This window comes from Electrona antarctica (assembly GCF_951216825.1).
Source record: "Electrona antarctica genome assembly, chromosome: 4".
NCBI lineage: Eukaryota > Metazoa > Chordata > Actinopteri > Myctophiformes > Myctophidae > Electrona > Electrona antarctica.
In genome coordinates, this window is record NC_136809.1 from 11,537,193 (window position 1) to 11,553,133 (window position 15,941).

The 15,941-nt window shown below is 41.3% G+C and overlaps 1 protein-coding gene across 1 annotated transcript in view; it reads left to right on the top strand.

The window, feature by feature from the left end:
• The first annotated feature begins 2,593 nt into the window (after positions 1–2,593).
• Positions 2,594–15,941, top strand: part of LOC306921146 (uncharacterized protein) — a 66,224-nt gene continuing 52,876 nt past the window's right edge. The window contains exons 1-11 of the mRNA XM_079498257.1: positions 2,594–2,657; positions 3,107–3,214; positions 3,714–3,767; positions 4,484–4,531; positions 6,258–6,308; positions 7,771–7,905; positions 9,402–9,500; positions 10,239–10,304; positions 11,464–11,544; positions 13,316–13,366; positions 14,029–14,181. Coding sequence (XP_079354383.1) covers positions 3,133–3,214; positions 3,714–3,767; positions 4,484–4,531; positions 6,258–6,308; positions 7,771–7,905; positions 9,402–9,500; positions 10,239–10,304; positions 11,464–11,544; positions 13,316–13,366; positions 14,029–14,181 — 820 coding nt within the window. The 5' untranslated portion in view covers positions 2,594–2,657; positions 3,107–3,132. The remainder of the gene's footprint in view (positions 2,658–3,106; positions 3,215–3,713; positions 3,768–4,483; positions 4,532–6,257; positions 6,309–7,770; positions 7,906–9,401; positions 9,501–10,238; positions 10,305–11,463; positions 11,545–13,315; positions 13,367–14,028; positions 14,182–15,941) is intronic.

Genomic DNA, 15,941 nt, shown 5'->3' on the forward strand with positions numbered 1-15,941 from the left:
ATTGCGTCGCAATCATCCAGCAACATTGGTACTGGCTATTGCCCGGGCTTGTGGCCCGGCCAATAGCCAGTACCATTTGTGCAGTGTTTGTTAGCAACTACTACTAGCCAACAGCCAGTGGAATGTGGTGACGTGATGGTGCTGGATATACGCTGGGCAGCTACATTACACGCGATCACTCATTGGTGGTGTCATTCTAACGTCGCCATATTATTTTATCGTGATACTAATTATACAAACATCTATTTGTATGCCACGATGCCACGATTCGGCCCACAAAGACACAGTACAATACATTCATTTGATCAGATGTTTTTGTTAGCTACGTCGATCACCTATAGTACCGACCCTTGTTATATATTCTCCGACTATGCATGTCACGATGACTAAACCAGTTAGATCTATCCATATATGGTTCTACCACATCTATCTGATATCAGCACTAGGTCGGCTCGGGCCAAATATAGGGATCGTCTTACTAGACATGTCATATTAGGGCATTTTCGAATACAATAAAATTACCTTTTAGCGAAGGCATCAGCCTTGGTGGTAACTCCGGTGGGGAGAAGAACAAACATTGCACACGTGTAATCCGCGAGGGTGGATGTTGCAGCCCGGCCAACGGTCTGGGACTGGAGAATGCCACTGGACACGGATGGATCATTTTTCAGATTGTTTTTTTTGCGGCGACTGCAAACCTGGCTGAAAAACTCTTCCTCCAGTGCCCACCTCGGAGGAGTCAACCAACCCCCCTGTTCACTGGGGGCTGGGCGTCAGTTTCCAATAGGAAAGCATACACGTGTGTCACATGACACGGGAATTCTGGGAAATGTAGTTGATATTTATGCTCAATACTATATACAGAGGTGCGGACCGAATTAATATATTGGTATTAATAAAAAAAGAGAACTACGGAAAATCACGTACAGGGCAGAAAAGACTAATGCAAAACTCCACGTGTTTTCCAGTAGTAATCTGTCTAAGGGTTAAACTTGGATTTATCAAATAAAAAAAGACTTGCAACTCGACTTGGACTTTAATGGCAGTGATATGTAAATTCAATTGGACTTGAGCTCTTTGACTTGATAATTCTTGATATCTTCACACAAGCCCAAATGTTAAGTATCTTCTTATTTAAAAAGCGTGCCACGAATAATTTAATTCAAATCACATCATTACTTTTTTTTTCTCTTCTCTTTCTTCTACTAGACCAGCGGTTCCCAAACCTTTTTGGCCATGCACCCCCTGTTACCTCCCGACCTAGCTGATGCACCCCCTGTTACCTCCCGACCTAGCTGACGCACGCCCTGTTACCTCCCGACCTAGCTGATGCACCCCCTGTTACCTCCCGACCTAGCTGATGCACCCCCTGTTACCTCCCGACCTAGCTGATGCACCCCCTGTTACCTCCCGACCTAGCTGATGCACCCCCTGTTACCTCCCGACCTAGCTGATGCACCCCCTGTTACCTCCCGACCTAGCTGATGCACCCCCTGTTACCTCCCGACCTAGCTGATGCACCCCCTGTTACCTCCCGACCTAGCTGATGCACCCCCTGTTACCTCCCGACCTAGCTGATGCACCCCCTGTTACCTCCCGACCTAGCTGATGCACCCCCCACATGGAAAATTGCATAAGCTATATAGACATATATTTCCTATTTATCCACATATATGCACATATATGAACCTGAATATGGCATATATTTGCAGAATAGGCTATATTCTGCATATACTTGCCATATATTGGCATAATATGTTAATATATTTAAAATAAAACCATAGCACCACCATTAGCCTTTTCATGTCGCGCACCCCCTAGAAGGCGCTCGCGCACCACAAGGGGTGCACGCACCACAGTTTGGGAACCACTGTACTAGACTATTCCTACCACAACCGTGCACCCCATATTCTCATACTGTGAACTACTCAACTGACTGCTTGCTTCCCCTCTCTTCTTGTTTAATTAGTAGAGTATAGTAATCGAAATCGAAATGGCATTATGACTTGTTTAGGATTTTAGGGGGGAAAAAAATCCTAATGAATAGGACTTGGCTGTCTTGACTTGGGGCTTGACTTGTGCAATAATGATACGAGTATTCATTGAAATTAGGTCACAAAACTGTTCCTTGAATACATTTAAATCTCCTCCCTCAGCCTCAGAGAGTCTCTCATCGTCGAGCCGTGGTTTCTCTGAGGAGGTGTTCACCGGAGGAGCGGTCAGCTCCAGCAGCACCGTTCTGGTCACCTCCTCCAGCAATGGCAGTGGAGGAGGAGGAGGAGTAGGAGGAGGAGTGGTGTCTGGGTCCAGTGGTGGCAGCGTCACCAGGTCCGTCACCACCCTAGGGGCTTCCTCCTCGGGAGGTGGTGGTGGTGGTGGTGGTGGTGTTGTTAGTTCTGGGGACTCCGAGGACAGCTTCATGACCGGTTTGGAAGAAGTCAGCTCCGGTTACTCTGCTGTCACTGGAGGGAGCGTCAGCACCTCCTCCATGATGTCGACAAGTGGGGGAGGAGGAGGAGGTGGAGGAGGAGGAGGAGGAGGAGGAGGGGGAGGAGGAGGAGGAGGAGGTGGTGGAGGAGGTGGAGGAGGTGGAGGAGGTGCAGGTGCTGTGATAATTTCCACCGTGACCCAGTCCAACTCCAAGTCTGGGGGTTCAGGTCAGTGTTGCCATGCAGTGCGTGATGCTCTTACTTGGGCTTGTTTTTCTGTAAATTTGCTTGTAGTTGTAGGTTGTGTGTTTCTTGCATATTTGGGCATGCTTCCTAATGTTTAAACCAGTGGTTCTCAATCATTTTCATGTCATCATGGAACCCCCAAGTGCATAGTTATGTTTCCCTAACTAACCACCCATCTGAAAATATTGTGTGCCATGGAGCTCTTTATCAGATTTGTGTTGCTAAAATGTGTCAACAATCTTCCAAATGGTTCCCATTTCAAGATTAAAATAAAATAGCAGATCTACACGCTCACAGCGCTGTGAGCTTCCAGATCTGCCATTTTCAAATAGCCGATATAGGCTTAAAGTGCACATGCAGCTTCTTTTGTGATTGTTTGATGGCTTGATTTATTTCTCTCACAAATTGTGGCAACACGACACGTGGTTCAGGTGGAGTGAGGAAGGGCTCGTCGTCCATGGCGTACTCGCCTGTTCCGAAGGAGAGGAAGGCCATGGCCACGACCTTGACAATGACTCGCCCAGGAGAGCTCTATGACGGTGGGTTTACTCAGCGCTTCTCAAACAAGGAACCCCAAAGTTGATATGTGTGTGTATTTGCCCACAGAGTCCCATTTGAAAGGATTCTGTTCCAGGCAGGGAGGGACCTCCAGAATTGATGATTTGTCAACATTTGTCTACCAAGCACACAATGCATTGCATTGCGACGGCGTTGTGCGATTGTAAATCGCCTATTTTCAAATGGATGAAAGATTAACTATAGGGCTTTAAGTATTGGAAGTGATTTTGCTGTGGACCAGTATATGAACTGGCTCAGTACGTGATGCTCTGCCACCACTCTCCCTTCGCCCAGGCCAGTATATGAACTGGCTCAGTACGTGATGCTCTGCCACCACTCTCCCTTCGCCCAGGCCAGTATATGAACTGGCTCAGTACGTGATGCTCTGCCACCTCTCCCTTCGCCCAGGCCAGTATATGAACTGGCTCAGTATGTGGAGCAAAATGTTTAAAGCTATCACATTTCTCTGTGATGTTTCAGGAAGTTCAAGTGGTAACTCGTCTCCAGAATACAAAAGGAAGGAGTATGGAAAAGGTAAGGTTCCTCTGGAATGTGTACTATGTAGCATGTGTACATAACGCCCCAGGATTCCAACTCGGGAGTCCAACATCTTAACCATTAGACCAGAGGCATTTGAGCCACGGACCACCATTTGATGACATTTAGCCTCTCGGACCCAAAACTAAAGAATATTTTGTTGGATAAGATTTTGTCTACAATTCCATGCTTTTGGCAAACGTTGACCAAAATATCAATTCTTCTACATTCTCTAATTGTGACTTTTTGTAAATGAAGTAATGCAGATGTTTAACAATAATTTAACTCTTGAGAGCAACTCTCCATAACTGGGGACCACCTGCAACCGCCTCAAGGACCACTGGTGGTCACCGGACCACTGGTTGAAAACCACTGCACTAGACCAAAGAGATATCCCTATGTGTTTGTTTGATTGATTGATTGAAAGATGTATTAACAGATTGGAGAATTACAGTACATTCCAAACACAACTCAATGCAAAACTGTTAACTGTGGACAACACCACAAAGCATTACACTTGTTTACAATAGGGCCCACCATGTTCAATGCATCATAAAATGTACTATTAGACTTTTGAGGCTGTCAGGCTGAGGCTGTGAGCCACTCTGCTACACTTGTACATTAAAGATATTACCAGTACCGTATATATGTTCTTTTTTGCAGTTTATCTGTTTCTTTCTTTCTTTACTTTTCTTTACTTTTCTTTTTTTCAGGCACTGCAAGTACAACTACTGCCGTCAGAGGGCGCTCTCATACTAAAGGTACAGCAAGACTTGAGCTTATTCTCAAGCTTTGTACAAGTAAACCTGATAATAACAGATGAACCTTTATCCAATGGTCAATCATTATATGTCATACCTAGATTAGAGTCATAATTGTTAGGGATCATCATTGGTAATCATATTCTTTGAAATGATACTTAGGCCTAATAGTGGAAGTATTGTATGCTGGAACCTGGCACAGAGACACTTTTCACTAGGCGTGTAATATCAAACTGGTGACAATTTCAATCGTGATTAAATCTCAATTTGAATCGTGATGCAAACAGCATCTTTGTTCGAGTTTTCAGTTATTTGCTATTGTATCAAAAAGATATAGAAAATTAAAAGAGAAAGGAAATACCGGATTTGTAAAAGAAAAAAAAATATATATATAATTATATATTATATATATATGTATATATTATTATATAATATATAATATATATATTATTATATATTATTATTTTTTCTTTCTAATTTGTCTGTAAAATATTCTTGTATAATCGTATCGTAAACCTAGTATTGTGATTCGAATAGTATCGTGAGTTGAGTGAATCGCTACGTGCCTACTTTTCACACAAAGCCCTGTGTACTTTACCAAATCTATTTTCTGCGACAGTTCAGTTTTCCTTCTTCATATAACGAACTCCTAATGAACAAGGTGTTTTCTGTGTTCTTCAGATAACGAACTCCTAATGAACAAGGTGTTTTCTGTGTTTCAGATAGAACTCCTAATGAACAAGGTGTTTTCTGTGTTCTTCAGATAACGAACTCCTAATGAACAAGGTGTTTTCTGTGTTCTTCAGATAACAAACTCCTAATGAACAAGGTGTTTTCAGATAACGAACTCCTAATGAACAAGGTGTTTTCTGTGTTCTTCAGATAACAAACTCCTAATGAACAAGGTGTTTTCAGATAACGAACTCCTAATGAACAAGGTGTTTTCGGATAACGAACTCCTAATGAACAAGGTGTTTTCAGATAACGAACTCCTAATGAACAAGGTGTTTTCTGTGTTCTTCAGATAACGAACTCCTAATGAACAAGGTGTTTTCAGATAACGAACTCCTAATGAACAAGGTGTTTTCTGTGTTTCAGATAGAACTCCTAATGAACAAGGTGTTTTCTGTGTTTCAGATAGAACGCCTAATGAACAAGGTGTTTTCTGTGTTTCAGATAGAACTCCTAATGAACAAGGTGTTTTCTGTGTTTCAGATAGAACGCCTAATGAACAAGGTGTTTTCTGTGTTTCAGATAGAACGCCTAATGAACAAGGTGTTTTCTGTGTTTCAGATAGAACTCCTAATGAACAAGGTGTTTTCTGTGTTTCAGATAGAACTCCTAATGAACAAGGTGTTTTCTGTGTTTCAGATAGAACTCCTAATGAACAAGGTGTTTTCTGTGTTTCAGATAGAACGCCTAATGAACAAGGTGTTTTCTGTGTTTCAGATAGAACTCCTAAGGAACAAGGTGTTTTCTGTGTTTCAGATAGAACTCCTAATGAACAAGGTGTTTTCTGTGTTTCAGATAGAACTCCTAATGAACAAGGTGTTTTCTGTGTTTCAGATAGAACTCCTAATGAACAAGGTGTTTTCTGTGTTTCAGATAGAACTCCTAATGAACAAGGTGTTTTCTGTGTTTCAGATAGAACTCCTAATGAACAAGGTGTTTTCTGTGTTCTTCAGATAACGAACTCCTAATGAACAAGGTGTTTTCTGTGTTTCAGAGAGTGAGATCAGAGCTAGACTACAGAGTGCTTCTCCGTCCTCATCACGATGTGAGTAACAAAAACAAACTTTTCAGTGTGACCCGCATTTTCTCTAAGATTATCGGACTTCCCACACCCACTCTTTCAGATATGAACAATAAAGCTATCACACGTAATAGCAAATGACACATCCCTTACATTGTCACTTCAGACTCATGCCATCTGGACGAGCAAAAAGATTGTTTTAGTAGGAGTTTGTTTCCTTTCAGCTATTGCATTTGCTGCACTAAAGAAACTGCCTGGCTGATGTGATGGTTCTGTGTATACTGGTGACTTCATTTATTGTCTTGGTCAATGGTGTTGTGTTGTTTTGTTGTATCTGTCTTTTGGGACAGACTGTGAATATGAATATCCCTGAGGGGACAATACATACTACTGTTATTATAGGCCTACTATAACACACTACTGTATGTGAACCCAGGACAATAATGAAACAGTTATTTATTGTGTAAACCTAATACGCTTCTATCTGAAATGTTAGAATTACGTTTTACAAGGCTCTACATCTTACACGGACAACAGGCTATACATATATATACAACCTCATGCACATGCACAAGACGACATGTGGGCCAGTAAAGTAATTCTAACAGTCATTATGGACTATGCAAATTAATTCTACTCGTTTTAATTACATTTTAATTTTATTTTAAAAACTTATTTTTTTTAAAAACACAGTTAGAATTTAAAAGTTAGAATATGGAGATAAGAGGTACAGTATGCCCGACAGCAACGATATATTAATATTGTAAAATCCACCTTGACTAAAGTTGAGAATTAGAATGAATCCTAATGAGTTGTAGAGACCATTACAATTACAGTATAGAGCAGGGGTTCTCAACGTTTTTGGCCGGGGACCCCTGGAAATGCTTTGGCAATGTCTTGGGACCCCCGCCCTGCCCCCTCCCGACCCCCAATATAAATTAACTGCTACAATAACCTTAATAATAGAGGCAATAACCATAAATAAATACTGAAACCAGATATAACCATTAGAGAAGGTGTATGCATGTACTATGTGTACTATATGTAAACTCTTCATTTCCACTTTCCAGCCATTCAGTTGCAAAAAAAAAAAAAAAAAAACCTTTTTTTTTTCTTTTTTTTCCAAAAATAATTTGGGGACCCCCCAAAATAATTTGGCGACCCCCCGAGGGGTCGCGACCCACGGGTTGAGAACCCCTGGTATAGAGGGTATGCGCATGCTTAAAGTGAATGGCACATCGAGTGGCAAATCGAGTGGCAAAGCAATAGGCAAAGTGAGTTTAACATTGTTTAATGTTGTTTAATGCAATCAGATAGAACTTTTCTGTTTGGATGTATGGGCTGTCAGGGCCAGAAAGTAGTTTTTTGCCACGCAGTAGGCATTCCTGCATAACTTCCAGGTTTGATGATGATGTCACGCACATACCCTCTATAAAGACCATGGCAGTTGACAGTGAATGAGTGTATTGTGTGTTTTGATGTGCAGGGACAGAGCTGGATGATGTGAAGCGTCTGTTGAAGAGTAGTGGAGGCAGCCCCCCTCATTCTCCCACCAGCACACTGCCTGTCCCTAAGAAGGCCAGTGTGGACGCCAGGACCATGTCTGATGGCTCCAACACAGGTAGGAGCAAGCGGATTCTCTTATTTGCCAACTTTGAATAAAGTATTCAATCAATCCAGTGTGACTACAATATATGGCATGACATATCATCATCATATCATCATCATCATCATCATACTATATCATCATCATACTATAATTCAGTCAATGTCTGTCTGTCTGAATGTGTGTCTGTCTGTCAGAAACACCGCCGTATCTCCTCACCACCTGCACCAATCGCTCCCACTTTTCACACAGGCATTGACCATAATAATATGGAGGTCTTAACGAAGCCATTTTTCCAATTTAACAAATTATAAATTAATAATGAATTTATTAGTGAATTAAAAATGCGAAAACGCAGGGCGCAGTACCCCCTGTGGCCACAAAGGGGGGGGGGGGGGGGGGGTAATATCTCACAACGGGTAAGGGCTATGATTAACAAAATGACGGGGGAAATGGTCACAAAAGTAGAGTGCAAAGAGGACAATGTAGTGCATCAAAGAGGGACACCAAGTAAACTTAAAACCTAGCTTCAAACAAGATGCTATCTATAGTAAAAACGATATATTAACATTTGTGATCAAGCTAAACAAATCGAAAACAATAAGACATTTGAACAAATGACCAACCATACCGTACCTGTCCTGCATGTGAACCAGGAAATGACCAAACATACCGTACCTGTCCTGCATGTGAACCAGGAAATGACCAAACATACCCTACCTGTCCTGCATGTGAACCAGGAAATGACCAAACATACCCTACCTGTCCTGCATGTGAACCAGGAAATGACCAAACATACCCTACCTGTCCTGCATGTGAACCAGGAAATGACCAACCATACCGTACCTGTCCTGCATGTGAACCAGGAAATGACCAAACATACCCTACCTGTCCTGCATGTGAACCAGGAAATGACCAACCATACCGTACCTGTCCTGCATGTGAACCAGGAAATGACCAAACATACCGTACCTGTCCTGCATGTGAACCAGGAAATGACCAACCATACCGTACCTGTCCTGCATGTGAACCAGGAAATGACCAAACATACCCTACCTGTCCTGCATGTGAACCAGGAAATGACCAAACATACCCTACCTGTCCTGCATGTGAACCAGGAAATGACCAAACATACCCTACCTGTCCTGCATGTGAACCAGGAAATGACCAAACATACCGTACCTGTCCTGCATGGGAACCAGGAAAGGGATGAATTAATGAGATTATTTGCCAGCTTGAAAACTTGCATAAGGCTGCATCAGCATATAAACACAGGGCTTAACGTTCTCAGTCCTGGGGACGGATTTCAGTCCTGAGGATTTCATAAGGGTCATTTAATGAGATCAGTGCAGATTTGCAAAAAATCTGATTTGTTTTTGGCTTTAAGCCCTGTAAACACAAAATCACATATTTCACTTTATGAATTACACTCTCCCTCCTTCACAGTTGCACACGGTATAAATTGACAATTTTTGCACGTTGAGTTCCATCCTCCTGTTCTTCCTCCTCAGGTCAGTATGACAGCATTTGGACGGGGACTATGGACAGCAGCTATGGTTACAATACCAACCCCAAGAACCTGTCCCCTACCTCCACCCTTCAGCATTCAGGTATCTTTCTAACCGTCTCCTACTGTTCTGCCACTGAGCATTGTGCTTTTATCACTTCAACCCTGAGGCCCTGCAGGGGACTGTCCTCTATTCCACTGTTTCCCAAACAGTGGGTTGGGACCTATTCATGGGTCACGGACACATTTTTATGAGCCACAACTCGATTTTCTCTTCCTACATAATGTATTTCTATATATATATATAATGTTTTTTGAGTGGTGCAAACCACTCCAACAACTGGCTTTGTACCCGTGTACCTGTGTTTGTACCAAAAAAACGAGCATGGTTGCTATGGTTAGCAACCAAAAAAACAAGCATGGTTGCTATGGTTAGTATGTGACGTCACTGACATCTACTGACGTAGTTGCACCACTCATATAAATTATAAACCAACGTACATTCATATTTATAAAAGATAAATCAATTAAGAAGTGGTGAAAATTGACGATCTACAAGCTCGCAGTGCAGCGCGAAGTGACGCATTGTCTGCTTGTAGATCTGCTATTCTCACTAGTTTGGGCAAACATAACCTAATCTCTCTTTTTTGGGTCTCGACCACAAGTTTTCTCAAGACACTTTACAGTACATTATGGATATGTTGGGTTTGTCTTTATGAAGTAATTCAGTTGAGCCGTTTCAGTTTCCCAGAACCTTTCAGTGTCTGGGAAATCTGGTGAACAATTGAACCAAAGCACTGTTGTTCTACTGTACTGTATTCCACTTTACTCTGTTTTGCAGGACTTCAGAACAACCTGACGTTTAGCTCCCCCTCCATGTCCAGTGGATTCTCTGTTAACAGCTCTGGTGAGCCTCCACCTGCACTCATTTAGAATCCAATCCATTATAATTTTTGAAGGAGTACTTCACCCAGAAAAGGACATATTTTCTATCAATTACCTAAAATTCCAAAAAGAAAAAGAAAAGATTACCGGCTCTCCTACCAGAGACGTAGCAACTTTCATCAAATTATTGGCTTATGAATTAGGGGTGGGACGATATGGGTTCCTCACGATACGATATATATCGCGATATTAGGCCCTCGATAACGATAATATCACGATATTCGATATATTGCGATATTTGCGATATATCGATATATTACGATATCTGCAACTACAAAATACTTGGAACTGAAAAAATGCAGCATTTTGTATTCCCACAAAGAATAAAGACTTTGGACAAATCACCATCCAGTAATTCAGTACATCTGGTTGCTGTGGAATCTGAGTGGGATTTGCTTTATTTTAGCTGTCATTTCCTCCTTTTCTAAACATGTTGTTCATCACTTCATTATGAACAACATTTAAAATTTCAAGAAAAAAAAATGGGGGTTTTTTTCCCGATATCGATATTTTAATAATCAATATCGATTATTTATCGCGGGAGGACGTATCGATATATATCGCCATATCGATATTTCAGCACACCCCTATTATGAATGCGACAAAAACAAATACATCTTGACGAATTCTAGGCGTCATGGGGTGTGTAATAGATAGAAAATAATGTTTTGGGGTGAACTACTTTTTAACAGGGTTCCCACGGTCAGAAAACCCCTTTTCCAGTCCAAGGTGCATATCCAATGCAAACAGTTTCCAAAACATGTATAACATTACACAAGATATGTAACAGAAGTCGTTTTTCGCCGACCGGGCTGCGTGATTGCAGCCTAATGTGTACCGGATGTGACAAAAAGAACAGATCTACAAGCCCACAACGTGCTGCTGTAGCGTTATCCTATGCCCTAGGATAGGTGGTTTAGCAAAAAATTTGGAACGGAATTTGGAATGGAATTATTTCATTATTACATATATTCTATGCTTTATGCTTGTAGGTCTGCTATTTTTTTTTAAATCGTGAAAATGCGGCACAAATCTTTGAATATATATTCTTTCAGAAGACTTTTTTTTTTATTTCGACGTCAGGCCTAAACGTGTTAATTAATTGTGTTTCTTTGTCCCAGTTCCATTTTATGGGGTCCAGAACAACCTGGCCAGCACCACCAGCACCCTCCTCTCTACCAGTGGCATCAATGCACAACCAGGTATAAAGCAACCACTGAGCCCGTTAAGACCTGTGTGAGATTCTACAGATGCCTTCTAAATCCTGACAGTTTTCTTGAAAAATCCATGTTTCTATGTCCGTCGTTCTCATACATTTTCATGTCAAGGACCCCCACAAATGTATGTAATTGGCCGCCGACCCCCATCTGAAAATATGTTGTTCCAGGGACACCTCAGAAGCAAAGATTTGAGTTAAAAACGTTCACTCTGAAAGAATATATATTCAAAGATTTGCACTACATTTTTACGATTTTTCAAAAATAGCAGATCTACAAGCTCATAGCGCGGCACCAAGTGCCGCGCTATGAGCTTGTAGATCTGCTATTTTTTAATAGCTAAAGTATAACATAATGCTTAAAGATAAGTGAGTGAGATTCTCCAAAGGCCTTCTAAATCAGTAGTTCTCTACACTTTCAAGACTTTTCAAAATATCTTCCAAAATAATAATAATAATGATAATTTTTACTGTCCGAAGGATATTCGTCTTCACAGTCTGTTCAAACACCCACATCAAAAACGACACATGGAACATAACACCAGTACAATACCAAAACATGAGGTCCCCACTGTATACAGAACCATCCTATCGGCGGGGCAGCTTGTTTAATGCCGCCATGGGTGAGGGGCAAGGGGGCAGGCAGACTTTCCAACGTTGAAGCTCTGGGTCCTAGTGGTAGGAGGAGGGACTACAGGCGGACCCGTGGATTCATGACCGGGAAACCCCGTGCAGCTGGGCTTTAACTTTGAGCGCTCGGTTGCCCTACGTCACTCAGGACCTCAAAGTTGAGGTCCTGGGAGGGACTTCCGGCAGTCTTCCGGGTGCTTCAAAACGCCACTGAGCAACTTCCACTGACATGAATAGCTGGGGGGGCGGAGCTTCGCGCCAGTTCAGTCTCTATTATATATATACTCTATGGTGAGGGGTGACGGAACAAAACTCTGACCTTTTTCCATGGCAAGGTTCTGTATCGTTGCCCAGATGGCATGAGGTTAAAAAAGCGATACAGGGGGATGATCAGTGTCATTAAATAGCAGATGTACAAGCTGTGAGTTTGTAGATATGCTATTTTTGAATATCACATGCTAAAATCTAAAATGACAGAGATGCTTTCCCGGTTATAGTGGGTTAAGCCCTATTTTAAAAATAGCCAAAATAGCAGATCTACAAGTTGATCATCACATTGCGTTGCGAGCTTCTAGATCTTTTAGCTATTTTGACAGTGGTTAAATCAATCCATAGCCTTCATGTCCTACCCGAGATTTGAACCTGGGTCCGCCACACGAACACCCAAAATGTTCTGCTGTTGTAACGGTGAGGTGCACTCACTGCACACCATGGAAGCTGACTGTACACTTCCAATTGAGCTGAGTGTAATCTTGTCAACCAATAGGTGTCCTACCCGACCACAGGGTAGCAGGTAGACCCCTCCAACCACTGCAGATGTACTCCCGCTAGTTATATAATAACTCTACTACTCTACTCTACTTATATAAGCTACGGCTTCAGCCTATACATTTTTCGGTCCAAACATGTCCTGTAAAATTCCTTTGCTTGCTGTAATAATCATGTACATGTTGTTTTAAGACCGAAATAAAACTATTCATACTACACAGATTGGTTAGTAAAGACAAATAGTGATACTACTACTACACTTCGTGAACATGGGGGGGAAAAGCTAAAGTAATGATATGTTCAGGACTATTATATTTGTTATAGTTCACTTAATGTCAAGTTCTTTTGTCTTTTTGCAGTGTACGGTGTGCAGAAAAATGTTACCAGCACTGGAGTAATTACAACTACAGGTGAAGCATGCATGTGTGGACACTTATTTAGTTTGGACAGTATTTTAAGTGAGAGTGAGAGGTCAGGTCTCGAGATCTTTTCAGGAATGGCGTCAAAGTTCAATTACTTCATCATCATTTAATTGGTGCAGCAGTGGTAATCCACCATTCAAATAAACCTTCATTGACTGTAAATTCATAATATACAGTGATATAACGCCTATTGTTTCTGTACAGTAAGGTAAATAGAATGAGAAAGTATCACATTATAATTCATAATTAATAGAGCGAGTCATATGGTGTACACATTTACATCCACATTTACGTGGAATGGTTGTGGAAAAATTGGTGCAGGTGGTGAGGAGATACGACACACAGACACACATTGGCTGAATTATAGTATGATATATATATATGTATTTGTCATCAAATTATGTATTTGGCTGCCGATCCCGACCTCAGAATATTTTGTTCCAGGGACCCCCAGAAGAAAAGATTTGAGTGTTAAAAAATAGCAGATCTACAAGCTATATCTGCTATTTTTGAATAGCCAAAGTACAAAATAGTGGTTCCACAGATGCTTTCCTGGTTTTAATGGGTTAAAGGAGATACAATAAAACAAACCTATCGTGCTGTTGAGATGATTGATCGAGGATGGAATGTTGTGTGTTGTTTACTGACAGCGGCGCCAAGCAGTCCCACTAGCGACGACGTCTTCTCCAAAGACTTCAAGTTCATGCTGCTGGAGAAGGACGTGGTTGCTGCCAAGGAGACTGAAAGACTGGTCATGGCCGTGGACACCGGCAAGACCTTTGCCTCGGCTGCACCCAGTGCTGGTACAGTACATTACACTAGTCATAAACTGTATTCACCATCATTAACCACTACTGCTGGTACAGTACATTACACTAGTCATAAACTGTATTCACCATCGTTAACCACTACTGCTGGTACAGTACATTACACTAGTCATAAACTTTATTCACCATCGTTAACCACTACTGCTGGTACAGTACATTACACTAGTCATAAACTGTATTCACCATCATTAACCACTACTGCTGGTACAGTACATTACACTAGTCATAAACTGTATTCACCATCGTTAACCACTGCTGGTACAGTACATTACACTAGTCATAAACTGTATTCACCATCATTAACCACTACTGCTGGTACAGTACATTACACTAGTCATAAACTGTATTCACCATCGTTAACCACTACTGGTACAGTACATTACACTAGTCATAAACTGTATTCACCATCATTAACCACTACTGCTGGTACAGTACATTACACTAGTCATAAACTGTATTCACCATCGTTAACCACTGCTGGTACAGTACATTACACTAGTCATAAACTGTATTCACCATCGTTAACCACTACTGGTACAGTACATTACACTAGTCATAAACTGTATTCACCATCGTTAACCACTACTGGTACAGTACATTACACTAGTCATAAACTGTATTCACCATCGTTAACCACTACTGGTACAGTACATTACACTAGTCATAAACTGTATTCACCATCATTAACCACTACTGCTGGTACAGTACATTACACTAGTCATAAACTGTATTCACCATCGTTAACCACTACTGGTACAGTACATTACACTAGTCATAAACTGTATTCACCATCGTTAACCACTACTGCTGGTACAGTACATTACACTAGTCATAAACTTTATTCACCATCATTAACCACTACTGCTGGTACAGTACATTACACTAGTCATAAACTTTATTCACCATCATTAACCACTACTGCTGGTACAGTACATTACACTAGTCATAAACTGTATTCACCATCGTTAACCACTACTGGTACAGTACATTACACTAGTCATAAACTGTATTCACCATCGTTAACCACTACTGCTGGTACAGTACATTACACTAGTCATAAACTTTATTCACCATCATTAACCACTACTGCTGGTACAGTACATTACACTAGTCATAAACTTTATTCACCATCATTAACCACTACTGCTGGTACAGTACATTACACTAGTCATAAACTTTATTCACCATCGTTAACCATTCCAACCGCAGCATCCGTATTCTGGCGGGAACATTAGCCTGAAAATAGAGCATCTACGACACGTTGTAAACTTGTAGATCGGCTATCTTTGGCGAAGATATTTGGTGTTGACCAAGTCCCAAGTTGAGTGCTAAATCAGGCCCATTTTAGAGGGTTTAAGTGGATAAAGATAACAATAAAATAACTCAATTAGAAATAACATGAAAAATTATTGCACAAAATCACATTAAAAGCAGGAAACACATGCAGGCTGTGTCAGGGTACAGTGAGTACATGCACAATACCAGGCAAGGTGTTTCAGACTTGAGTCCTTCTGCCATTCATGTTTGGGGAAGGACTGAAATGTGTTTCCTGATATTGTGTAACTAACTATGTTGACCTGTGTTCCTTGCTTTTGTTCAACGTGGCTCTGTAGCAGTCTAGCCAATAATAGCCATCTATATGTCTGTCTGTCTGTCTGTCTGTCTGTCTGTCTGTCTGTCTGTCTGTCTGTCTGTCTGTCTGGTCAGTGCCAATCTGGGTACCCATTGGCAAAACT